At 43.5% G+C, this 26,336-nt stretch overlaps 1 protein-coding gene across 2 annotated transcripts in view; it reads right to left on the reverse strand.

The window, feature by feature from the left end:
* AKT3 (AKT serine/threonine kinase 3) overlaps positions 1–26,336 on the reverse strand; it is a 148,356-nt gene that overhangs the window by 13,633 nt on the left and 108,387 nt on the right. For both annotated transcript variants that reach the window (XM_029047145.1, XM_029047144.1), the window contains 4 exons: positions 25,502–25,567; positions 23,700–23,768; positions 14,041–14,163; positions 7,933–8,061 (listed from right to left, as the gene is read on the reverse strand). In XM_029047145.1, coding sequence (XP_028902978.1) covers positions 7,933–8,061; positions 14,041–14,163; positions 23,700–23,768; positions 25,502–25,567 — 387 coding nt within the window. The remainder of the gene's footprint in view (positions 1–7,932; positions 8,062–14,040; positions 14,164–23,699; positions 23,769–25,501; positions 25,568–26,336) is intronic.

The following is a 26,336-nucleotide window of genomic DNA, read 5'->3' on the forward strand; positions in this document are numbered from 1 at the left end:
CAGTGCTTGACGCGTATTAAGCGCTTAATCAATACATCATTCATTCATTCATTCTTCTTCAGGCATTGTCCCCTGGGGATTGGTGAACTCCTGAGGAAGCTTCCGAGCCTAACAGCCATTACTGCAGACAAAAGATATAAAATGGGAGCAGAAGTAGCATGAGAGCAAGCCAGTGATAAGGGAGAATTTACTTTCTGCCTTGAGCACTGAGACATATAGAAGGTCTTTTCTTTTCTCCTGTGTTCTGGCTGCTTTTACTTTAACTCCTGTCTCTGAGATGAGGGGCAGAGTGGACTCCAGCTGAAACCTTGGGACCCTTTGGGACTGTTTCTATTCTCTGAAAAAAAAAGTGGGAGGCCACGTTGGCCCAGAGCAGGAAGAAAATTCCTGTTTCTGTACAAATTGGTATCATGGGCAAAACCACAACCCAACATTTTTCAAGCCTACCTTTCTGCATGGTTGGTTACTTAAAGAGTCGGAGCCCGCTTAGCTTTGTCAGTTACATGAATCAACTTTAAATCTCCTGGAAAAGGGAAACACGTTGAAACTGCCTTCCTTAATCACTCGAGCAGTGTGGCTTCACTTGATGCAATTTTGACAAAAATAACAAAAGTATCTGTGTGATCCCAGATTCTCAGCCTATGCAATACTATGGGCTATGTTTCAGAATATAGCTTGGGTGATTAGGAAAAAAACCCATTGTCAATCTCTAACATGCAATTTCTATTTAAGATTTCTTTTCCTTAGCCCCAAACAAGCCAAGTGGGTAAAGAGAGCCAAATAAGAAGTCATGGCGACAGGCAGCAAGTGGACTTTGGCTACAACCTGAAATAGGGCCTGAATAGAGTATTTGAAAATCTCACCGACTTTTAATTCCAATAGAAAGACCTGTCATGAGGCCGAAAACTGGGAGTGTGCATCATGAGGAACTTCATCTGAATCTGTGTAGGATTTTACCCGATTACAGAAATTAAAAAGTCGAAGCAATCTTTTGCTGCATTCCCACAACGGTAACAAAAGAGTGGTACCCAAAAAAAGAGCCAAATGCGGTGGTTAGTCCATTTTTTCAAAAAACCATAAAAAGCATAAACGCCAGATTAACGGCCTCATGGACCCGCGGATGGCCAGCCGGGTTCTCATCCCCAGCTGGCAAAGCTCAAAACCCTTTATTTTTGTTTAAATACCTGGTTTCCCGCCAGAAGGGAAAGGGAGGGCATAAAAAAGCCTTGATTTTATTTTATTTTATTTTTTCAAAGAAACAAGTAACGGAAAAATGAAAGCCTGTCATGGAAAAAGCCATTTCGAATCAAGGCAAAATACATTTGTTAGAGTCACAGAAAATGCCAACCAATTCTCAAAAGAAATGGGCATCCGGACAAATGTGTGGAAAGAACTGTGATGTCCACAGCATTTTCAAAAAATTAAAATGACCTGGAACACCGCTTTGTAATCATCAAACCCCAACCAATCTGACACACCTTTAATATTCTTTTACACAGCGTAGCAATCCAGCCCACTTTCTTAAATCAAAGATGGCCTGCCCAATGTCAGTGTCTTAAAGACATAAAAGATTTCTGCCCGACGGACTAAAACTTTCTTCTGAAGGCTGATAAATTTGTGATTTTTTTTTAAAAAAGGAAACGATCGGAATGCCTATCACCGAGGAGTTAGGGTGCATAACATAGATTATCTTTTCTCTAGTTAAAAGTACGCAAGGACTACATAGGGATTGGTAGAAAATATTCATTTTGAATACGTGCTAGTGAATGTACCAGTTTTCCTGATAATAGTATTAATGGTAACTGTGGTGTTCGTTAAGCACTTACTATGTGCCATGCACTGTACTGAGGGCTGGGGTAGATTCCTCAATTCATTCATTCATTCAATAGTATTTGCTGAGCACTTACTATGTGCAGAGCACTGTACTAAGCGCTTGGAATGTACAGTTCAGCAACAGAGACAATCCCTGCCCAATACGGGCTCACAGTCTAAACGGACTCGTATTCATTGAGCCCTTACTGTGTGCAGAGCACTCAACTGAGCGCTCGGAAGAATACAATACAACAGAGTTGGAAGGCACGCTCCTGCCACAACAAGCTTTCAGTCTAGAGGGTCAGTACAGTCTAGTTTCTGTCCCAGATGGGGCTCACACTCTAACTAGGAGGGAGCACAGGTATATAATCCACATCTTTGATCGTCCTCTTCCAAGGGCTTAGTACACAGTGCTTTGCACGCAGTAAGCATTCAATAAATACGATTGCATGAATGAATTTTACAGATAAGGAAACAGAGGCACAGAGAAGTTAAAGTGATAAATGCCCAAGTGTATGCTTTGAGATTTTTTTAGAAAAAATTCAGTATCTCCTTCTCCCATACCATCTCTCATCATTCTAACTTCTACATACATTTAAGGAAGAAATCCCCAGTCCTACCCAACAAACTTACTTGCTTCGGATCCCTCTTCATAAAACAATTCTCCCAGAGCCCACTCTGAAAATTATCGACGACACACCTATATAACCACGCTTCATTTCCGAAAGTTTCATTAATGATGGGGAGATCTTATCCGTGGGGTGGGTTGTGGTTGAACATGCCAAGGGTTAGGGTGAGGGTTAGGGTCTACTTATTCATATTATATTTTTCCAAGTACTAAGTTCTGTGCTCTGAACACAGAAATCACTCAATAACTACCGCTGATTGATTAGACATCCTGTAGTCTATTAGCACCTTGTGAGCAGAGAGCATGTCTGTCTACGCGTATTGTATTTTCCCAAGCATTTGGTACAGTGCCCTGCACATGGTAAGCGCTCAACAGATATCACCGATTGAGATTGCTTCCCTGACCTTATTCTCAAAGGCAGAAGGTGTGTTCAGAACACAGTTGCCGTGGTCTTGCCGTTCGTGGCCGATTTCCACTTTGCGGATGAGGTTGAATTTTTTGGTAGCCTTTCCGGACAGAGTAGCAGACCTGGACAGTGTGAGGTTTTCTTCACATGGAGTTGAACACCAACTCCACTATCCTGCATTTCCCAGCACATGGGATTCGTTAATAAACATCTTCACCTCACCTCACCCCTAAATGAATCTCTCGTATTTTCAGGAGGAATTTCCCGGGGACTTGGGGTTTCGCCCTCAGCCCCGTCTCCCAGACAATCCCAGAATGTACCACCCCCCGCTCACAAGACCTGGAAGGGGACACATTTTGTCCTCTAGACTGTAAGCTCATCGCGGGCAGGGAATGTGTCTGTTTATTGTTGTATGGTACTCTCCCGAGCGGTTAGTACAGTGCTCCGCACACAGGAAGTGCTCAATAAATTTGACAGAATGAACATAGTAAATACTTAACAAATACCATAAAAAAGTGTTGGGGTTTTTATTTTTTTTAACTTCCACAGGATTCAGGATGTCCACACATCTACGTGCTTACAAACCAACTTGCTGGTCTTGCCCAATATATCTGCTCTCTAACCCCACTTGACTCTGAAAACCAAGTCTCTATTTCTTAAAGTCAAGCTCCATCTCTGTTTTTCTTAGAGTCAAATTCCACCAGCCAGTCATATTTCACCCTGAGATCTGGCAGGGCCCCCGACCGGCTACTTAAGTTGGTTCCCGTGCTTATTTAAAATAGATCTCAACAGTTCAGCTTTAAAATGTATCCGGAAGAACGAGAAGCAGTGTGGCCAACTGGAAAGGGTAGGGGACTGGGAATTACGGGATCTCGGTTCTAATCCCGGCTCCGCCCTTGACCTGCTGTAGGGCAAGTCACTCGAATATCCTGTGCCTCAATTTCCTCAGCCGTAAAATAAAAGGGAAGTACCTGGTCTCTGTCACCGCCAGATTGGCATTCCCATGTGGAGGGAATGGAGGCACTGTGTTCAATCTGATGATCTCATATCTACCACAGCCAGGGCTTCTTACATCCTCAGCACTTGGGAACTACCACGTTTTAACGGTGGGACCTGCACGAAGCAGCACATGGAGGTGAAGACACGATCCGACCTTCCTTCAACAGGAACCGCCCCCGTCACCACCCCGTCTTTCAAGTCGACTGGGGGCGGATGCCTTCCGAACCCCATTAGATCCTGTCGGATTCTCAGCGGGGTCGGGGAGGGGTGGGAGGCCGTTCGGAGATTCGGGGGTCTGGGGGGCGGGAGGGGATCTCGTCTGAGCTGTGAGCGGCGTGTCACTTTATTTCATCTCGCTCCCTGACAGTTGACAGCTGTCAGTCGGACAAGCCTCACTCTCACCGCTCCCCGTCACAAGGCCCGCACCAAGACAGGGGTGAGAGCCTCAGCCAACAAACTGTTCCGGCTGTCTTCATGAAGCGCTAATTAATCATTTTGGCTGGAAGGTTCCCATATGACACAACACAAGGCTTCCAAGCAATGTTTTGAGGAAACATTTTGTCAGGCAGATCTGGTTCCACTGTTGAGACACCGCCGCCTGGGCCGGGATAGGCCCGTTTACTCTTAACCCAAAGGGTTTTGGACATCATGGATGAGGGGTGCAGAATCCCTCTGGGAGCATTTAAAAAAAAATGGGGGTGGGGTACCGTTCCAAGTGTGTGTCATCACCTAACTCACGTCTGTATTCCTCTTGGGTTTCGTGGCTGCCAAACAGCCCAAGCGTCAACACGTCTCCTGGGGCCCGGAGACTTGCTCTAAGGGTCTCACGATCCGATTTCGGACCCGGCCCGGGACGGTGTGAGCCGGGGGGATGTGGTTAGAGTCGGGTTTTCGTGTGAAAAATCTCCCACAGGCCCGGGACAGCCCTGGGTACTCATCTGGAACACTGAATAAAAGTAAGATGTGTATTCCTGCTATTCGCTTTGAATCTCCCACGAAGCGTTCAATTCTCTTATGCCATCGGAATGGGTTTGATCCAGTCTTTCCGATGAAATTTCAGAGAATGACGGGCAAAGATGGTGGGAATCTTCATCTCGCAAACCAACCTACAGCACTGTAAAGGGACAGCAAGCCGGCTAGGCGAAGAAGGTAGGTGAAATCACAGCAGGGGTAGATTGTAGTGGTTTGGAAAATGGGAAAAATGTATCAAAATACAAGTCGTCCCCTCGGCTGGTGAAGAAGCATCGCATTTTTAATTTTCATTAAGAATATTTGCACGTCTCCTAAATGCCAAGATGCATTTTGCTAAAATGCATTTCTTTATAATCAAGTGATTTTTTTTAACCATCCTTTTTGTTCATTCTAACCTGAGCATCAAATAATTTTTATTTTTACACTATTACAGAAGTGCATTTCTCTAGGTTTCCAGAACCACCTTATTCAACCTTCCCCATCTGTCACCATCTGCTTCTTTTTAGCATGTACTTTTTGTGTGATCACATAAGCATGTGAAAAATAACTAACATTCAGATGATTATCTGCTGGTACATTTGAGGACTGGGCATAATAAAAGTGGACTGCCAAAACGCACTTAACACTTTTAATTTTGTTGGGTCTTGCATACAAGCTACATTGGATTTTCAAACTGTTTTCCAGTTGGGAAGTTGATCAGGTAGAGCTAACTCAACAGCAAAGCCGAGAGCCTAAATAATTAGCACCGCATAAAATGGACTACAGTCAATGAGACCCATTCCAAAGAAATTAAGATTTACTCTGATAATTTAAACCTTATTTCTCTTTTCTATAAAACGGAACTCAACGTTCACTAGGAATTGCAAGACAACAGAATCTAGGAGTGGATGGTACTGTAGGTACAATAGACGTCTATGAAGCCTCCGTTTTTTTGTTTATGTTTTTTAAAGGCGCTCTCGCTCACTTTAACATTAAATGCCTAAACACACTAGCCTATAAATTGAACACAGCCTCCAGAAATGATCAGTCTCCAAGAACGGAAACGGCTGCATTAGGAGAGGGCAGTTTCTTGACTGGCCGTCGATACGCTTTAACTTACAAAGCGCCACCACACCTACTGGCCTTTGCTCTGATCTGCAGATCCCACATATTTTGCTCCATTCATATTCCACACAAAAAAAACCAGAGCTCGACTTGTGGGAGTTAGTTAAATCTGGGTGCTCTCCACTTTAATTGATTCCAACTAAAATCTGGCATTCACACGGAGGCTGCAGAAGAACCCACCAAAGGTCAGATTTAACCGGCAGGTATGTTCGGGGCCAAACAGATTGATCCGTGCCCTGCAATTCCTTCCACCCAGCGTGAACATACAGATTATCCCTTGCTACACTGAAGCTTTTGCAAAGGCTCCTTTCTCATTTCTACCTCTTGGTGTAGCAATCTTCCCAGAGCATCTGCTTTCACAGCTCTCCATTCCTAATTGCTCTATGCCAGGATCGTCTGATCTGCTGCTGTCCGCCCCCAAATGCCCAGCTATGCCACCTCCCAAGAGGCTTTCCCTCACTGGGTTTTTCGAACGTTTCTTCTGCCCTCGTTTGCCATTCTGTCATTCTGTCTCACCCGACAATCCCGGCTGAGGTACCCTGCTGTCATCCAGTCTCCTTACCTACGCTGCCCAGGTTTCAGGAGATGAACGTTGCTTCGATGCCAGAGGACTGAATGCCAATTACCTACTCCAATTCCTCCAGACCTTCCATTTGGTCTGATGGAATGGCATATCTTTAAGACACCTCATGATAATTATCCGGGTTAAGACTTCCCAAGTAAGATACCGACCTCACGATTCGTTCGCGTAAACATTCCTCCAAAGAGCGTGAATCCCGCGTCGGGATTTAGGGTCCTGATTGTCAGGATTTGGGGAAGCAGAGGATGGAAACTGGTGACCGTCCCAGATTTCAGAATGATGGGAAGGTTGAGGAGACTTGTCCTCAAGTCAGCCAACCCAGGGTGGGCGAGGGGGAATCAAAAGGAGGTTTCATTTTCTCATTTTTTCTTTCCTTCTTCAGATAGCTCTGGAAGTTTCCCATTTAGCCTGTTATCTTGTCATTCTCGTTCAAATTCCTCCTTCAAAAACTACCAGAAGATGAGTGACGTTCGTAGTCAAACTATTTGGGTGTGGGGCAGACCTAACATCTTCCTTGGCGAAGACCAAACTGAAGAATTCCCTAAGTCTCTTGGCTTCTTCCTTTCTGCCTGAAGGTACTTACCCATGATGATGATGATGATGTTGGTATTTGTTAAGCGCTTACTATGTGCCGAGCACTGTTCTAAGCGCTGGGGTAGACACAGGGGGATCAGGTTGTCCCACATGGGGCTCACAGTCTTCATCCCCATTTTACAGATGAGGTAACTGAGGCACCGAGAAGTGAAGTGACTTGCCCAAAGTCACACAGCTGACAAGTGGCCGAGCCGGGATTCGAACCCATGACCTCTGACTCCAAAGCCCGTGCTCTTTCCACCGAGCCACGCTGCTTCTCTGATCATCAAGGGACACCACCGATTCCCTATCCCTTCCTGCGATAAGTGTGACAGAGCCACCGTTTTTCATCAGCTGTCTTCACAATCCTAAACTCTGATTCGATCTTGACCTGCCATTCTTTAAAGGCTTCCTATTCCACTGACTTTAAATAAACGACCTCTCCTGTTTTGTCCACTTTCCCCGCAGGACTTCGGGCGATGGCCTGTTCTGCTGTTGGTCTGTGGAACACATTTCTGGAGGCTTCTTTCAGCTGGTTCCTAATCAAAGTCAGATGTTTCATACCCGTTTCATACCATCCACCCTAAAGTGTCTCTTTGGATTCCACTCGGGTCCTCCAGCATTCCCTCGGGACGCTTGCCTCGGGAAATTATGCAGCTCGGGTCCTCTCATTTCCCACATACCCCTGAGCCATAAAAGCCGACTCCATTTATACGCAAGTGAGCATCACTAATACCGCCACGACGCGCTGAAAGATTCTGATGGGAAGCATTCTAGAAGGAAAGAAGACCTGAAGTGCTCTACTAGAAAACACCGACGTTGTGAACGTATAAAATGACCAATACAATTAAGGCCCACCTCTGGTGCCAGGTATTCTGGTGTCCCACAGAACGTCTTCATGGTAGCCGCGTCAGTGATCCCCTCTTTGCAAAGTCCAAAATCCGTAATTTTTATGTGACCGTCCTTATCCAGCATCAAATTCTCCAGCTGTAAATTAGAAAGGACTGTCAATAGTTCTCCTGGGCTAGTCAGCAACAGGAAAATACTGTGTGAAACTTGGACAGTGAGCTTTTGAAAACAATGCAAATGCAACTCATTGAAGCTTAACTATTTCCTGGAAATTGCCACCGCAGACTGCTTAGTGAGAAGCAGTGTGGCCAAATGGATAGAGCATGGGCCTGGGAGTCAGAAAGATCTGGGTCCTAATCCCGGCTCCACCACTCAGTCAATCATATTTGTTGAGCGCTTATTGAGTGCAGAGCACTGTATTAAGCACTCAGGAGAGTGGGATATAACAATTAACGGACACATTCCCTGCCTGCGATGAGCTTACAGTCTAGAGGGGGAGATGGATGTTAATACAAATAAATTATATAAGTGCAGTGGAGCTGGGAGCGGGGGGATGAATAATGGGAGCAAGTCTGGGTGACGCACAAGAGAATGGGAGAAGAGGAAAGGAGGCGAAATGGACGGAGTAAAAACTATGTGTTGCTGCCAACAGCAACTTCAAAATATATGGTTGCATGCTGCAGTGCATGAAAACCTGATACGTTCAAGAAAGAGGGTTTTTTTTTAAACAAATGGTATCTGTTAAGCACTTACTATGTGCAAGACACTGTACTAAATGCTGGGTAGGCACAAGATAATTGGATTCGACACAGTTCCTGTCCCACATGGGGCTCACGGTCTTAATCCCCATTTTACAGAGGAGGTGACCGAGGCCCAGAGAAGTGAAGTGCCTTGCCCAAGGTCACACAGCAGACAAGTGGCAGAACCAGGATTAGAACCGAGGACCTCTGTCTTCCAGCCTGGGGCTCTTTCCACTGGGCCACGCTGCTTGCTGGGACTGTTGAGCAGAGGTTTCAAGAGGATCACAAGACTAAAAGGTACAGTTAAAAAGAAAAGAACCATCCTCTGAAAATGACATATCCATGCGTGTAATGTGGGATAGAATTAGTGATGATGATGGCAGTTAAGCGCTTACTATGTGCCAAACACTGTTCTAAGCGCTGGGGTAGATACAAGGTAATCAGGTTGTCCCACGTAGGGCTCACGGTCTTAATCCCCATTTTACAGATGAGGTAACTGAGGGACAGAGAAGTTAAGTGACTTGCCCAAAGTCATACGGCTAATAAGTGGCGGAGCCGGGATTAGAACCCCCCTACCTCTGACTTCCAAGCCCGTGCTCTGTATTCATTCATTCGATCGTATTTATTGAGCGCTTACTGTGTGCACAGCACTGTACTAAGCGCTTGGAAAGCACAGTTCGGCAACAGATACAGACAATCCCTACCCACAGACGGGCTCACGGTCTAGAAGTCACAGTCACAGTCGTCCGTTTGCAGGACAGAACTGAGACATTAAGGAAAGCACTGGCCTTCTCAGTTATTATACCCGTCCTCGAGCAAAATTCACCTTCGGTGGCATCATCTTTGGTTTCGAAAGATAAGTATTTGCGGGAAGGAAAACCGAATCCTCTGAATAGGCTACATATGAGCAATCCCTTTATCCAAACCTCTGTCACTCAGTTAAGAATATGTATCGAGAGCTCACTATGCGCAGAACGCTGGGTGCTGAAATGAAGCATGATGAAAGTGCGCAGAGAATTTCATAAAACCCCTCCATAAATCTTTAGAGACTAGCAGCTGGAGCTGACATGCCTTGGACTGAAAAACCCCTGATTATAACTCAAGGTCTGGCATGGGCTAAAAATGTGAAATGAAGTCAGGCAGTCATTAAGATATAATCTTCTTGGATAAAACTTAACTGTTGGAAAAAAAATGTTATTAAAGCTATCTCATTTATCTCTTACCAAGGCTGCTCTTTGATCCTACTGACCTCTACCATTCGGGGCTTTCAGAGGACAACCCTTCAGAGGGGGCTGGGGGGAGGGGCCAGCAGTCAGTTCCTGTGAATAAGCTGCAGCCGACAGGTTTCTCTAAAGTGAATTCAGGCACGCGAGTTATAAGAGTTTTGATAATGTTACACTCTCCCAGAGCCATGAAATATTCATGGCATTTTAGCATTTCTACATCTGTTTCTGTCTACCCCTTCCATGTTGCCTCCAAATCTGTTCCACAGCCTTCTGTACCCCTCTGTTGCACTCTTTCTCACTCCCTCCTCTCTTACTAACTCTCTGGGGGCTCTGATGGTGTTTGTTTTTTCCTCTTCCTCCATTCTCTCTCCATTTCCTCTGCTGCTTTGCATCCTCTGATCTCCCTCTCATATTCCCATTTCTTTATCTTTTTATTCCTTCATCTCTGTCTTTTTTTCCCCCAACCATGCCCCTCCACTCTTCTTTCCCTAAATATCTTCCTCCTTTTTTCTCTCCTGATTTTTTCTCTCTCTCCATCACTCTCCCCCTCCCTCCTATCTTTTTCTCTCCTCTTCTGACTGTCCCCCCCCTTTTTTTTGGGGGGGGGGGGGCTTTCCTGATCAGGGCTCCTCACAACTCTTTCTTGGAGCAGTGTGGTTTAGTGGAAAGAGCCCGGCCTGGGAGTCAGGACTCACAGCATTGGCCTGTTGTGTGACCTGGGACAAGTCTTCCACCTCTGAACTGTAAGGTCACCGTGTGCGGGGAGATGCCTACAACTCTACTGTACTGTACTCTCCCGAGTTAGTACAGTGCTCTACACATAGTAAGTGCTCGAGAAATCACATCGATTGCTTGACGAAGCAAACCATACCAAATTTTGCAAAGGCCCGTTTCATTGCTTACCTTGGACTTTTGGCCTCCCCCATAGTCAGACCTCCCTCTCCCGATCCTAACCTTGGCTATTGCTGAAAACTTAACAAAGTATCAGAGCGAGAGTCATTTCATGATGTGCATCCAAGTTGCTGTTAGCCTATTATTTATTCCATTCCTTGCTCTGATTCCTGACCCGATTTTTTTTGGTTCGGTTAAGGGAGGGGAAAAAAGCAAAATATCCCTTCAAAACATAACAGGCAATGTTAGTGTCGTTACATTTCCGACTAAATAACACTCTCAGTCACTCTGTAGTTGTAAAAATAGCTATTCCCAGAAAATCTTATAGGGCACTAGGGGTAACTTAGAAAATACCAAGTCATGAAAAATCATTTAATATATATATTTTTTTATTATTGAAAAAGGCTATTTTGACAAATATTTGTCAGAGAATGGGATTGGACATAAGGATACCCAGGTTCTAGTCCCGGCTCCAACACTTATCTGTTGTGTGACCTTGGGTCGGTCACTTAACTTCTCTTTGTCTCGGTTTCTTTGTCTGTAAAATGGGGATTACAGGCCTGCTTTTTTTTTTTTAATTCTGGTATTTGTTAAGCGCTTACCAGGTGCCAGGCACTGTACTAAGCCCTGGGGTAGATACAAGCCAATCAGGTTGGACACACAGGGCTCAGAGTTCTAATCCCCATTTTACAGATGAGTTAACCGAGGTCCAGAGAAGTGAAGCGACTTGCCCAAGGTCACGCAGCAAACAGTGGCGGAGCCAGAATTAGAACCCAGGTCCGTCTGACTCCCAACCCCGTGCTCTATTAGGCCACGCTGCTTCTCCCTGTTCTCCCTCGCCTTTAGAGAGCCCCACGTGAGGCAGCGATTCTGTCCCATCTGATTATCCTGTATCTGCCTCAGGGCTTAGCACACAGTAAGTTTTCAATGAATATCATAATCATTATTATTCTTCTTATTATTCCGAGCTTCCGAGCACAGTGCCAGTACTAGAACTGAAGCACCGGTTGTCCGATGAAATAGCACCCCAATGACAAGCTGCTGTTACAAAGGCATCCTAGGCAGGACACACCCCACTGGTCTCCCTGTTGCCGAGACCGAAACCGTAGCTAAGAGCCGAAGATCAGAACGAAGCCAGACCTAGGTCTGCACTGAGTTCACAAGTCCCTAAATCACCCCTACAATCTCATTTCAGGCCCTTATTTAACAAACTACTTAATGACGGTTACTGTTTGGCACAGGCTAATTTGGGGGATCTTTACATACAACCTAAATTCTCTCTCATAAATGTAGAAAAGTTTGCTCTATTTCTACCCAGCACAAGCCCCCATGTTAAAATGATGCTTTGTCTATTTGAAAACCATTATTAGGTCATTTTTCTCCCCCCTAAACTCCCTTTCTCGTATCTCTTTCCTCTGGACTGTAAGCGCCTTGTGGGTAGGGAACATGTCGACCAACTCTGTATTACTGTACTCTCCCAAGCGCTTAGTACAGAGCTCTCTGCATACAACAAGGGCTCGATAAATACAATTAACTGCTTTCCAACCTTAAATCATTTTGGTCTCTCTTCCCTGAACCATCCTCCAAATTTTACTCTTACTCTTAAGTAACGATGCCCTAAACTGGATGAAATCAAACTGAATATAAGAGGTTTACCCATGTTTTGACACACGTATCTACCAAATCTGTTGTATCGTACCAAGCCCTTAGTACAGAGCTCTGCACACAGTAGGCTCTCAATAAATAGCATTGATGATGATTATATTCCTGAATTACCAAAATTACATGGATGAACTGAATTTGACTATTTCTGGATGGATCATTTGGAGATACTGTTCTTTCCCCCCTTCCAGATTCAAGCTGGCTTTTTAAATGTCTGTACCTTGTAATTGTCTAGGCCATCCACTGGGATTTCTGGATCCTTTGCTGTCACAGTCTAAACATTTGTTTATTCCTATATTTGGAATAACCAAGTAACAGGACCTAGGTACTAATTCCAGCTCCGCCACTTACCTGCTGTGTGACCTTGGACAAATCACTTCACGTCTCTGGGCGTCAGTTCCTTCATCTGCAAAATGGGGATTCACTACCTGTTCTTCCTCCACTTAGACCGTGAGTCCCATGTGGGACCTGATTATCTTGTATCTACCCCGGTGCTTAGCAGAGTGTTTGGCACATGGTACGTGTTTAACAAATTCTACAATTACTACTACTGGATGTTCTGTTCGAAATGAAATGACCTGCAGCTGTCTCTTCCGAACTTCATTTGTTTATTTTTGGCTTTTCTGTAATGAGATGCTCTCTCATGCCTATCGGTCTGGTCACCTATTTTTTTTCTTTTGTCCTACGTGAATTCCTCATGGGGCAGGTCTGGGACGTGTTTTTTATTAAATTTTTATACAGCGCCTGGCACGCAGTGAGGCCGCTCGGAAGCCATGAAAACGGTGATGACTGATTACTCCCGCTACTTATCCTCCAAGGCGCGATCTACCGCTCCCAACTTGGTGTCATCCATAAAGCTAATGGAGCGGAATATGGACGCCACCAAATGATCCACTCAGTCTTCGGAATACCTAGATCGTTTCAGTCGCTTGGATGAAAGGTACAAGAGCCCACTTGGCTAGGACGAATAAGCTACCCTATCTTTGTTTTCAGGGGATTCCAGAAAGTCAGATTCTTTGTAAAGCTCCTCGGGTTCCTCTGAGTGAAGTCGTTAAATAGCGCAAAACAATAATTACACATTATTTGTCCTTATTCATTTTGAAACGAACCCGCGTACTTTCAGATACAGAAAGGAAATACATTTAGAAGGGGCTACGCTCCCGAGGCCTTGAGTCATCATGAAAGCTTGACCAAAAATGAGCCCCCGAATGTTCCTTTCGGCATGTGACCCAACGACCACGATAGAAAAGCGAGTAAAAAGAAGCGGCTTCGGGGTGTTACCCCACTCAACCGCTCATTTCTCGTGTGATGCCTCAGATTTTTCTACTAAAGCCTGAGCGGTACTAGGACAGTATGAGTCGGGTGTGCAGATCATAGCTGACCAGGAAAGTCAAGCGGCGTTTCTTCCGCACTCAGCTACCGCATTATGGGAACCGCTGGCTGCTTCTCGGCGTATAGCATTTCCAACAACGGAGCGTAGCCGTTTTTGCTCAGCTAAACCTGTTTTTCTCAAAACTGGGCAACTTTGTAATTACTTTGTGTCTGTCCCCATAGTCCTTGCAAAAACATAATTTGATTACTTTTTTTTTTTTTTTTACCTTGAGATCCCGGTACACAATCTTTCCGGAATGCAGATAGTCCAGAGCGGAGACAATCTCTGCACCGTAGAAGCGTGTGCGGTCCTCGGAGAACACCCGTTCTCTCGACAAATGGAAAAACAGCTGCAGGGTAAACAGCAGGGACAGGATTGTAATAATTACTGATTTAGTGGGGGAAATTAACACAAACATAAAACACCTCTCATCACCATATTGTGATGATAGATGGTGTACTCTCAGTGGACACTCAGCACTCATAGGCGGCAGCTGGCTTATCTTTCCCAGGTTTCCGAGGGGGAACTGTGAGCTGTTAAATCAGCGTTTTAATCAATATACCAATCTTGTTTAAGGCATTGTGCTTGCTACCCATTTAACCTTCAGTTACCAGAGGAAAAGAGTGTAGAGCAGCATCACACTGGATTTCGCTCCCTCTTTGGTCTCTCCCCCCCTCTCTTTTTAGGTGTTCAACCAAACCCTCAAAATGTCGGAAGATGAATCTGGTTGTAAGAGAGAATGTTAATTCAGGCTACTCAGATTTGCGAACCCATAACACTGCCCATTGGTGCCCAGTGACATAAAAATTGAGCGGTTGTGGGATAACTTAGGCACCGCCTTCCTGCACTTTACAGAGTAGGATGCATCATGGCCTGGCTGGGGATCCGAGGACCTGGGTTCTCATCCCGGCTCTGCCATGTGTCTGCTGTGTGACCTTGGGCAAGTCGCTTAACTTCTCCGGGCCTCAGTTACCTCATCTGCAAGATGGGAACTAAGACTGTAACCCCCATGTGGGGGGTGGGGGAAGGGGAACGGGACTGTGTCCAACTTAATCAACTGTATACGCCTCAGCGCTTAGAACAGTGCTTGGCGCATAGTAAGCTCTTAACGAGTACCATAATTATTATGCATTGGATGGATGACGGTTAAACCACCAGCTATGCACCCTCCTTGGCAAAATACCCATAAGACTGAAAGCCCCTCAAGGGCAGGCAGGGGTCAGGCCTCGTCAATCAAGGGTATTTATTGAGCGCTTACCATATGCAGAGCACTGTGCTAAGCACTTGGCAGAGTACAATCTAACGGACACATTCCCTGCCCACAACGAGTTCACAGCCTAGAGCGGAAGTTAGACATGAATATAAATAATTACAGATGTGGACATAAGTGCTGTGGGGCTGGGAGGGGGGATGAACCCATAAAGATCTTATAGTCTAGAGGATTTTTCCTAACATTGCCTGTTCTCAAGTTCCCAGGACAGAGTTCTGCACAGAGCAGATAATGCTCTCACAACTGCTGCTGCTACCAGTGATCTTCAACTTTCTACTTCTCGGTTCACCATCGAACCCTCTCAATGGCCAAGCCAAGAAGTCACCCACATGATACCATTAAAAGTGTCTCAACGACATGGTTGTGACTGAGAAAGAATCATTCTAAACAAATTATTCATAGTACATGACAAACTCCTGCACCACTCTGGCTACATGCGAGCGATTCAAGGAGAAAACTTTAAGCAAAAAAAGACAACTTACACTTTAAGGTCAACCTCACAGGACACCTTTTACAAAGCCAACAAAACACATTTATTCGGCCACAAGTAGGAATCGAGATTGACAGTTAGATCTTGGTGCCAATAGCAGTGAGAGCCAACCGCTCCCTCTTGACAGAAATGTATGATGCCGCTGGTAGTGCGTATGACCCAAACGTCCTAGCCCAGCCTTGCTGGTGATCTTGGGTAAGTCACTTGCTCGTCCTCAAGTCTGTAAGCTCACTGTGGGCAGAGAATGTGTGTTTATTGTTATACTGTTCTCTCCCTAGCACTCAGTATGGTGCTCTGCGCACACTAAGTGCTCAGTAAATACTGCTAACAAACTCTCTGGACCTTGCTTTCTTCATTTGTAAAATGGGGAGAAGATACCCACTCTCCCTCTTTCTGAGATAATGACACAGTGTTCGATGCAATTACTTTGCAACCCTCTAGACCGTTCACTCGTCATGGGCGGGAAACTTGTCTACCAACTCTGTCCAATCGTACTCTCCCAAGCACTCAGTACAGTTCTCTGCACACAGTAAATGCTCAATGAATACCATCGATTGACCTTCACTAGCACTTAGCATGGTGCTCAATGATCACTTTTTATTATCTTTAAGGGTAAGGGTGAAAAAGCGGATGAAATAACCAGCAATCCATCCACTCTGTGGACATCTACAGATAACGCTTTGTGGCACTCACACATTGTCCTGACACTTGCCGTGTCCCATACCAGTGCTCCTTGGGTTTCCCAATCTTCCCCATACCTCAGCTCCAGGGAACAACTGGGCACGGCAAGTTGCTCTATCTGTTCCAGTTTTGGGTCTCCCAGCCCAATAGAGGGTTGAACCTCACCACAGCTATCGATCCCTGCCTTTTGATTCAAAACTTGATGTCTCATTAGGAATGCAGACCTCCCAGAAGCAGAGCTGGTCTTCGTGATTCAGGTTTCTCAATACCCTAATCCATCAACCAGTGGTAATTACTCAGAGCCTACTGTGTGCAGTGCCCTGTAAAACACATTGGAAAATGTACACTAGAGTGTACTAAATTGAGAGTACAATCAACTGGGAAGGGAACGACATTAATATTAAGTTACAGATAAGCCTATCAAACCATGCATTACTGGATGATGTACTGCCTAAGTAGCAGAATTTGGCAACAGTGATAAATTCTGTGTTGCTGACGAAGAAACTGGTTTTGTGAAGCAGAATCGCTGCTATGTTCTTCCATCCAGAGAGAAGAAACAATGTAGCTTAGTGGAAAGAGCATGGGCCTGATAGTCAGAAGGATCTGGGTTCTGATCCCAGTTTCGCTATTTGTCTGCTGTGTGACCTTCGGCAAGTCGCTTAAATTGTCTGTGCCTCAGTTCTCTCATCTGGAAAATGGGGATTAAAACGGGGACCCCTATGTGGGACAGGGTCTGTGTCTGATCTTGACTATTCTGCATTTACTCCAGCACTTAGGACAGTGGCTGGCATATAGAAAGTGCTTAATAAATACCATTAAAAAATATTTCCTAATACCTCGAAAGTCTCCATAGTGTGTGGTAAAAACACATAGTAAAATTACATGTTATGTTATGGAAAAACTAAATATTCCTAAAAAGAATGGTTAAGGATGAGGTATAGACAGAGCTGCAGTGTTCATTCAATGGTAAAAGATTGGTCAAAGGGGCATGCCGAAAACAACAAGGAATCCATGCGAGAAGGTTCATTTGGAGGCCGTTCTTCAAGTAAAATTTTTCTTCTCCGATAGCGCGACAGTCTGAAAAATGATGCTTTGGACCTAAACAGGAAGTTCTAGCCTTTACTGACTTTCTTTTCGTAAAGATGATGACGGTGAAAATGTGCTTTACTGATATGTGAATTTGGATAGAGAATTTCCCATTATGTTTATTACATATCTCATTAATTTCAATGATTAGTTGCATTATCATAATATTGATTGAGCAAGGATCCCGGGTATTCCAAAGACAACTATTTAATTAAGCAATAAGACATGACAGGTTGAGCGATAATGCTGATTAACACACCCCTTGGGGATGTAGGAAGAGGATAGGTGAAGAATGACAGCTCGAGGGCACTAAAGGGGGGACGGTGAATTTAATCATCGCCACTTCACAGCTTGAACAGTATGATTCATATTAGAACCTGGGCATAAAGAAGAGTTTGTTTTTCTGATTGATGGAAACATCCCCCTGCCTGACGAAGTAGAGGAAATCTGAAGAGCCTGCTGTTCATTCCTGGTGCCTGAAGGTTGCAGTGTGAACCTTTATATTTTGACATCGTTTTTCAGTGCTGACTGCCCTGGAGCCCAAGACAGAAAACCCACGTGACTCTAACGTGGCGGGTTTTGTTTTTTGGGTTTTTTTTTTAATTTTAAATGTCATTTGTTAAAGCTCTTACTACGTGGCAGACACTGTACTGAGCACTGGGGCAGATACAAGCTAATCGGACTGGACAGAGTCCATGTCCCACATGGGGCTCACAGTCTTAATCTCCATTTTACAGATGAGGTAAATGAGGCACAGAGAAGTTAAATGATTCGTCCCAGGTTACACAGTCGACAAGTGGTGGAGATGGGATTAGAACTCGGGTCCTTCTGACTCCCAGATCCGTGCTCTCGTTGTGGGCAGGGAAAATGTCTATCATGCTTCGTTATACCGTATTGCCCCAAAAGCTCAGTACAGTGCTCCGCACACACTAAGTGTTCGATAAATACCATGATTGATTGATTAGTTAAATACAGGAAAGTGGGTACTGGTTATAATGAGGTTGTAAATCAAACATCTCTTGTTTTTACGGACTGCTGGAGAGACCATTTAAGGACTTCAGCAGTCACGGATGCATTGAAATAGATAGGCTCTGATATTTAACCAGGTTACAAAATCAAAATTGAATATTGCACAATTCATTTCCTCATATTTATCCTTTTCCCTTTCAGATGTCTTTGCAATCTTCCATAACTTCTTTTAGATGCCTCATTACAATCCAAATCGATTCTCATAATTCTATTAATAATGGATTTAGCTTTGAGACCCTCATTTTCCCTCCACTCTGCTCCAAGCCTACTCATTGAATGCCGAGTTGCAAAGTAAAATAACCTCCTGAGAGGTTAGTAGACACCTTGTCCATCTGCTAACTCTAACAACTGGAGAACAGTACTCTAAATAGATGCCACCCACCATTGAGTGTTTTACTTCTCAATCACCTGTTTATTCAATCACCTATTTCAAATCAGATTTATTGAGCGCTTACTGCGTATAAAGCACTGTACTAAGCGCTTGGGAGAGAACAATATAAACACAGTTGGCACACTGCCAGCCACAACAAGCTTCCGGTCTCCAGGGAGAAACAGACATTAATATAAAAAAAAAAATTGCGGCTATGTTACAATGTGTCGCTGAAACTGCGCATGAAACTTGCTCATCTCCTCCCCAGATGCGATTTATATTGTTTCCTTCTTTCACGGTTAGAGTGAAGGAAAATAATGGATCACAGAGGACTTTCTTAGAAAAAGAACGAGATGAAATAATTTTTAATTAAGTTAGCTACACCTTTGGGAAGGAGGAGCATTTCTTTTGTCATTTCCTTGTATACCCGTACAGGAAGAACCACAGTTCTTCCAAAATAAGCCATTCCCAGGTCTGATCGCTGGGCACTCTGTCTCCTGTTTGAAATGATGGTTATGTTCCTTGACATCCATCTTAATGGTTACAGACATCCTGTCTGACATCCTCTCTAACATCCTTAATTTTCCTTCCTGTAACTTGTAATAGACTGTTCACCCAGTCATCACTTGAATCCTCTCATATTTTTGATCTATACAATATTATTATTAGAATTATTGATAACAATAATATGGTACTTTTCAATGGTATCTGTTAAGCGCTGACTACATGCTAAGCTCAGTTATAAGTGCTAGGGTAGATACAAGTTAATCAGGTTGGACACCGTTTCTGTCCCATGTGGGGCTCACAGCCTAAGTAGGAGGGAGAACAGGGATCAAATCCCCATTTTATAGTTGAGGAAACTGAAGCTCCAAGGAGTGAAGTGACTTGCCCCATGTCACACAGAGCCGGGATTAAAACCCAGGTCCTCTGACAACCAGGTCAATGCTGTTTTCAGCAGATCATGCTGCTTCTCACTTTCCATTTTCTATGGAAATTACTTCCATACATTTACCGCTAGCTAATGTGATTATCTAAATCAGTCAATCCATCAAATTGCTTGAGTGCTGACTGTGTGCCGATCACTGCACTAAGCACTTGGAAAAGTACCATATAACAGAGCTAGAAGACACGTTCCCTGTCTACAGGGAACATCCGGTCTAGAGGGAACAAAAGAATGAAGTGAAGGGAGGGAGAAGAGTGGGAAAAAGCAATTAAATTAAAACGACATATTAGTAGATATATGATTACTAATGGAACGATCGGTCACGGTACCCAAAACTCACTGTGATCGAAACATTTAAAAACCTAGAAGGTTTTCTTCCCTCTAGTACGATTGTTCGTCAACTGATGTACTAAAACACAAGGAGGACAGGTGCCCTTGTTATAATAAGATTGGAAACAAAAAGCTGTAACCATGTATCTTTATTAATTTGAGATTCCTTTGTTTTCTCTCATTATAATAAGGCTTCCATTGTATGCCCTAATCATCTTCATAATATTTCATGTGTGTGTGTCAACATGAAAACATAAAGCAACATCCTGGGTTACAGAGATATAAAAGACAAACCAGAATGTGAAGATGATATAAACTGAAAAATCCTATGGACATACTTTTATAGGTATGACTGACTGGCAGAGATTTTTGAATGCACCAAATTCCTTGCAAAAGCCAACAGAGACCCCATCCCCCTCTTTTTTTAATGGTACTTGCTACGCGCTTACAATGTGCCAGGCACTGTACTGAGTGCCGTGGTAGATGCAAACTAATGAGGTTGGACACAGTCCCTGTCCCACATGGGGTTCACAGTCTTAATCCCCATTTTTCAAATGAGGGAACTGAGGCCCAGAGAAGTGAAGTGACTTGCCCAAGGCCACACAGCAGACAAGTGGAGGAGTCAGGATTAGAACGCAGGTCCTTCTGAGTCCCAGGCCCGGGCTTTTTCCACTAGAACACGCTACTTCCCCTCCAAATAAATCCCAAGGGGGGAATCCTGCTTAAGCGCAAGTCATCTTCGGCCAATTCTCCCAATTCTCTCTTTCCCATCCTCCCGAATCGGCAACAGGATGGTTGGTTCTCCTAAATTATCCTTGGAGTCTGGTGTTTACAGTCTCTCTAGACCATAAGCTCATTGTGGGCAGGGAATGCGTCTATTATATTGTTGTGTTGCACTCTCCCAAAACGCTTCGTCCAGTGCTCTGCACTCAATAAGCGCTCAGTAAATACAACTGATTGACTGACTGATGTTTAGGAACATGCTACTAGCAAGAATTCTACCACCGTAGGACAAGAGGAGATTTTAGGGCAAATGTGTGGATGGCAGGCAATTTTCTAGCTTTGCTTAGGAAAACTGGGACAACTTGGACCTAGGCTGACAAGTGGGAGCCAAGGATTATTCCCTGTCAGCAGGATTGTATTGTGCTACTGCTTTTCTTGGTCATCTGCTAGTGAATCAATGTTTTTGCTACGTGTTCCCAGTTACTTCTTTCCATGTCTTCGTTCCCTTTGCCCACCCCTGCAGACTGTGAACACTCTGGTATCCAGGATTGGGGAGGAATGATTCAAGCCTGGAATGATTTTCCAAGCCTTTAGTTTAGCACCATGCGCTCTGTAAGCACCAAACAAATGGCAATAACAATAATATGAAAGTAACATTAAATTAGGAAATAGGGAGATATACATTTGCAAAATTTTCCCTGTCATTCCGTCATAAATTATCATGTTGCTTCTTCTCCCCAAGACGCTTGCTCTACGGTTATGTAGGTTACAGCCCACTAAGAGTAGACGTTTTAGAAAGGAAGTGTGGCGATGTTATAATTGCCATACTAGCGTGGGCAGGAGCAGCATGGCCTGGTGGAAAGAGCCCGGGCCTGGGAGTCAGAGGATGTGGGTTCTAATCCCACCTCCGCTACTTGTCTGCTATGTGACCTTGGGCAAGTTAAGTGACCACGGTCAAGACACTTAACTTCTCTGTGCCTCAGTTACCTTGTCTGTAAAATGGGAATTAAAAGTGTGAGCCCCATGTGGGACAACCCGATTACCCCGTATCTACCCCAGCACTTACTATGTGCCAAGCACTGTTCTAAGCGCTTAACGAACACCATAATTACTAGTATTATAACTATAACAGTTGAATTACGTATACAAAATGTTTTTATACACTGAATTTCTTTGATGCCATACATCTTGTCTTCTGTACCTTCACAAAATAAAAGCGATATTATAAGAGAAATGCCAACCACGAGAAATTCTGTAGGAGTTTCAAAGCTGAGAAACCATCTGGGAAACTGGGAACCTGACTTTAGGTTTTAAAATGCTTTAATAACAACCAATTAATTATTCTTAAAACTCAAAGTTCATTGACAGCTCAGAAATATGAATGAACAAACACACTCATTAACATGTTCTCCAAAAAGTTAAGTATATCATTTAGTTTCCTTCACAGGCTAATTCCTAAAAATGTATGTGCCTTTTAAAACAAAACTATGTAGAAAAAAAGAGATTTAATTAATCTAATCTGAGGTCTACGATTTATCCACTACTGAAACAAAAGCACAATTTAGTCTTATTAGGTTCAAGTATTACATTTCAGTGTGCTTTGAAGTTTTCACTATTCAATTTGATCGTATTTACTGAGCGCTTACTGTGTGCAAAGCACTGTGCTGAGCGCTTGGGAGAGTACAATACAACAACAGACACATTCTGAGGTATCTTTGAAAAACCACTGCTTTAGATTGTCTCCAACTTTAACCACGATCAAAAATAGGACAGAAAAAAAACCCACGAGAAGAGGAATGAATAAATCAAACCTATGAAATGATTAAATTAAAAGCATTTAACTTCTAAGACTGTGAACTATCTCTTCTTCAGATTCTGTAAAAAAAAAACCTAAAATGTAACTGCCATCATGTTTAAAGGACTTTGCTCATCACTTTGCCCACTAACATTTTCCTGCTTACTCCTGCTTTCGTGAAGACCTGTTGTGTGCCTTTTCCATTTTGTAGAGAAGCTGAGGGTGGAGGAGTGGAGAAGGGCAGGAGACTATCAAATATTATCTTCTCTATTTGTAGCAAAGGGCTGTTCTGGCAAAGTTATTAGCAAATTGTACATGTTCCCATGATTTCTCTCACTGTAATGTATGTGGCATGAAGTGAGAATCACTCAGCTTTATACTGGCCCTCGGATAGAGGGGAAGATTTTCAACCTTAGGAACAGTGGGTAGAGACCGGGCCTGGGATTGAGAAGGAGCTGAGTTCTAACTCCAGCTCTCCCACTCGTGAGCTGTGTGAACTTGGATAAGTCACTTAACTTCTCTGTGCCTCAGTTACATCCTCTGTAAAATGAGCATTGAATCCTACTCCCTCCTACTTAGACTGTGAGCCCCGTGTGGGACTGGGACTATGTCCAACCTGTTTAACTTGAACCTACCTCAGTGTTTAGAACAGTTTTTGACATATAGTAAGCACTTACCAAACACCATTAAAAAAAGATAAGAAAGCAAGGGATGGTGCCCCTCCTTCCCAGAATCATAATTCTCTTGCCCCAATTTAACAATTAAAATATAAATTGTCTCCAACTTTGAACGGAAGTCACCACTGCCCTGACTTCGGTTCTGATGGTTTTACCTTTTCTTTCCTTCCCCGTAACCTGACCTTTCTGTAGTTCTTATTGTTTTATGTAGTGCTAAATATAGTGGGTTAATCTAAGGAAGTCCACGAAAAGAAGAGGAGCACATTTTTCCCCTGCCAACAATGGTCACCATGATTCCAAACTTTTCAGAGGAAGTTTCTCAATTTTAGAAAAAGGCGGTCGCCAATTAACAGGAAGAGAGACCAGAGAGTTTGTACAAATTTTTTAAAGAAAGTGGAAAAGCCCAAGAGCCCATTCACGAAGCATTAGCAACATAATAATGCCATTTCTGTCATTTTAGTGCACGCCTCGCAGCTGTTTCTTTGACTCACCTCTCCCCCATTAACGTATTCCATCACAAAACACAAACGATCTTTTGTCTGGAAGGAATATTTCAAAGACTTGGAAAGAAAAAGAAAAAAAATGAGTTATTCTCCTTTTGTAGCCAAGTTCCTGTAATTGTGGGGGCAACAACGGCGAAACACTTTAAAATAAAGAAATAACTGATAGAATGCACAATAACTGTTTCTCAACGTTCCATCTGAAGGGAGCAGTTGAAGGCAGAGAACACATTTCTACTCACCCTGTTCAGTTCGACAATAGACACTTCTAGAGAGAAAACGGTTTTTGCTTTCTAGAGTTAAGACAGAGTGAAATTAAAAATAAACTTTATAATTGCATAGTCACTTGTGAATCTACTGGGCCATAAATTTGAAACTGTAGAGGACCTCTATATTTATGCTCGGCATTTTCAGGCCCTCAGGTATTCACAGAGTTTACCTTCTGAAAATCCTTTGGTTCTCACACGGAGTAAAGTCCCCTCGAGAAATGATTAAATTTGTTAGCTCGATTTTGAATATGCCTTCGACATCACTTTTTTTTTTCAGTAAGGGCTATATTTCACGAATAGGTGGTTTGAATCAATCATAATCAAAAGTAGCAGCGTGGTCTAATGGAAGAGCCCGGGCCTGTGGGTCAGAGGATCTGGGTTCTAATCCCAGCTCTACCTTGGGCAAGTCACTTCACTTCCCTGTTGCTCAGTAGTCCTGTTTTCCCTTCAACTGAGATTGTGAGCCCCATGCAGGACAGGGACTGTGTCCAACCTAATTCACTTGTATCTACCCTAGTGCTTAGAATAGCATTTGACAAGTAGTAAGTGTTGAACGAATACCATAGAGAACACTTTATGAGATTGGCGTTTTAGAGGTATTTTGCCACATTACAGAAAACAGAAGGGGTACAATAAAGCATAAGAGCTCAGGACGTTTAGGAAAGAAAAACGCTTTGGAAAACTTTGATTTTTGGATAATCTGAGGAGTTCTGGCAGTTGCTTTATGGAAATCTTAATTACTACCTTTCGCCTAGGTTTATATGAAAAGCCAAAAAACCACACTGAACTCCATTTATGGATAAGACATTCCTTCAACAAAGAGGAGCCTACAGGTAGCAATGAGAAATAAATTGGTTTAGTCTTAAGCGACGGGTAAAGCAACAAATGGGTAAAAATGCCATAAATCACTGCTTAAACTCCTGTTACTGAGGTCAGAATTCTGATTCTCGTTTTCCTGCTTACGAATTTTGTGTGTTCATTCAGTGTGACTCGATCGTGGAATATTCTGACCCTTCAACACTGACCTAGTTTAACAATCTGTTGGTGGTATTTATCAGTGGTAAATAGGCCAAGAGCATGGACTTTATTTTCTTTTTATCTTTCAATCTCTTCCTCATTTGTCCTCCAACAAAAACACTGGTGGTTTCTTCTTGGGTGTTACGTTCCATCTTACTTTTCAAAAGGGAGATGAAATGCAGAGCTCTGAAACATTCATACGAAAAGAGCTGAATTCTAAATGAATCAGTGGTATTTATTGAGCGCTTACTGTATGCTGAGCACTGGATTAAGCACTTTCACCGTAAGAGCTTACAACTTTCCTAATAAAACACTAACACTGACTTACATTTTGAAAAACCTTCACAGAAATTTGAGATGCTCTCTAGCTTTACCTACAAAGGGGAGAAAGTAAGTGAAATCAATTTGTATTCCACTGTTCACAGGTTATCTTCTCACGACAGAACTGCCTTTAGGTTGAACATTACAAAACGTGACGAAACGGCAGTCTGATCCCTGGACGCTTACCGTTAAAAAGGGATGTCTAGTGTTCTTTAATACTCTGCTTTCTGTGAGAGTGTGTGCCACTTCATCCTGGAAAAAAAGAAGGCAGATCTTTAATAGATGTCTAATTCAATCAAGCGATAGTATTCATTGACACCTACTGGGTTCAAAACACTGTACTAGGCTCTTGAGAAAGCACAGTGGAATTCACAGACATCTAGATATGATCCCTGTCCTCAAGGAACTTCAAATCTGCCAATGATGCTAAGCAGATAAAAAAGAATGAATAAACAGGAGGGAGAAGTGCATTATGTAAAATACATTATGTAAAACGATATATGATCTCTTCCCCTCTTCAAAACCCTACTTAAAGCTCACCTCCTCCAAGAGGCCTTCCCAGACTGAGCTCCCCTTTTCCCTCTACCCCCCTCCTTCATCTCTCCGCAGCTAAACCCTCTTTTTCCCCCATTTCCCTCTGCTCCTCCCCCGTCCCTTCCAATCCCCTCACCACTGTACTCGTCCGCTCAACTGTATATATTTTCATTACCCTATTTATTTTGTTAATGAAATGTACATCGCCTCGATTCTATTTATTTGCTATTGTTTTAATGAGATGTTCATCCCCTCGATTCTATTTATTGCTATTGTTCTCGTCTGTCCGTCTCCCCCGATTAGACTGTGAGCCCGTCAAAGGGCAGGGACCGTCTCTATCTGTTACCGATTTGCACATTCCAAGCGCTTAGTACAGTGCACTGCTCGTAGTAAGCGCTCAATAAATACTATTGAATGAATAAAATGATAAGGGCAAAAGAGCAATGAGAAGTGAGTGTGAAAGTCGATGTGACTTGAGAGGAAGACA

Source organism: Ornithorhynchus anatinus, chromosome 19, assembly GCF_004115215.2.
Source record: "Ornithorhynchus anatinus isolate Pmale09 chromosome 19, mOrnAna1.pri.v4, whole genome shotgun sequence".
NCBI classification, from domain to species: domain Eukaryota; kingdom Metazoa; phylum Chordata; class Mammalia; order Monotremata; family Ornithorhynchidae; genus Ornithorhynchus; species Ornithorhynchus anatinus.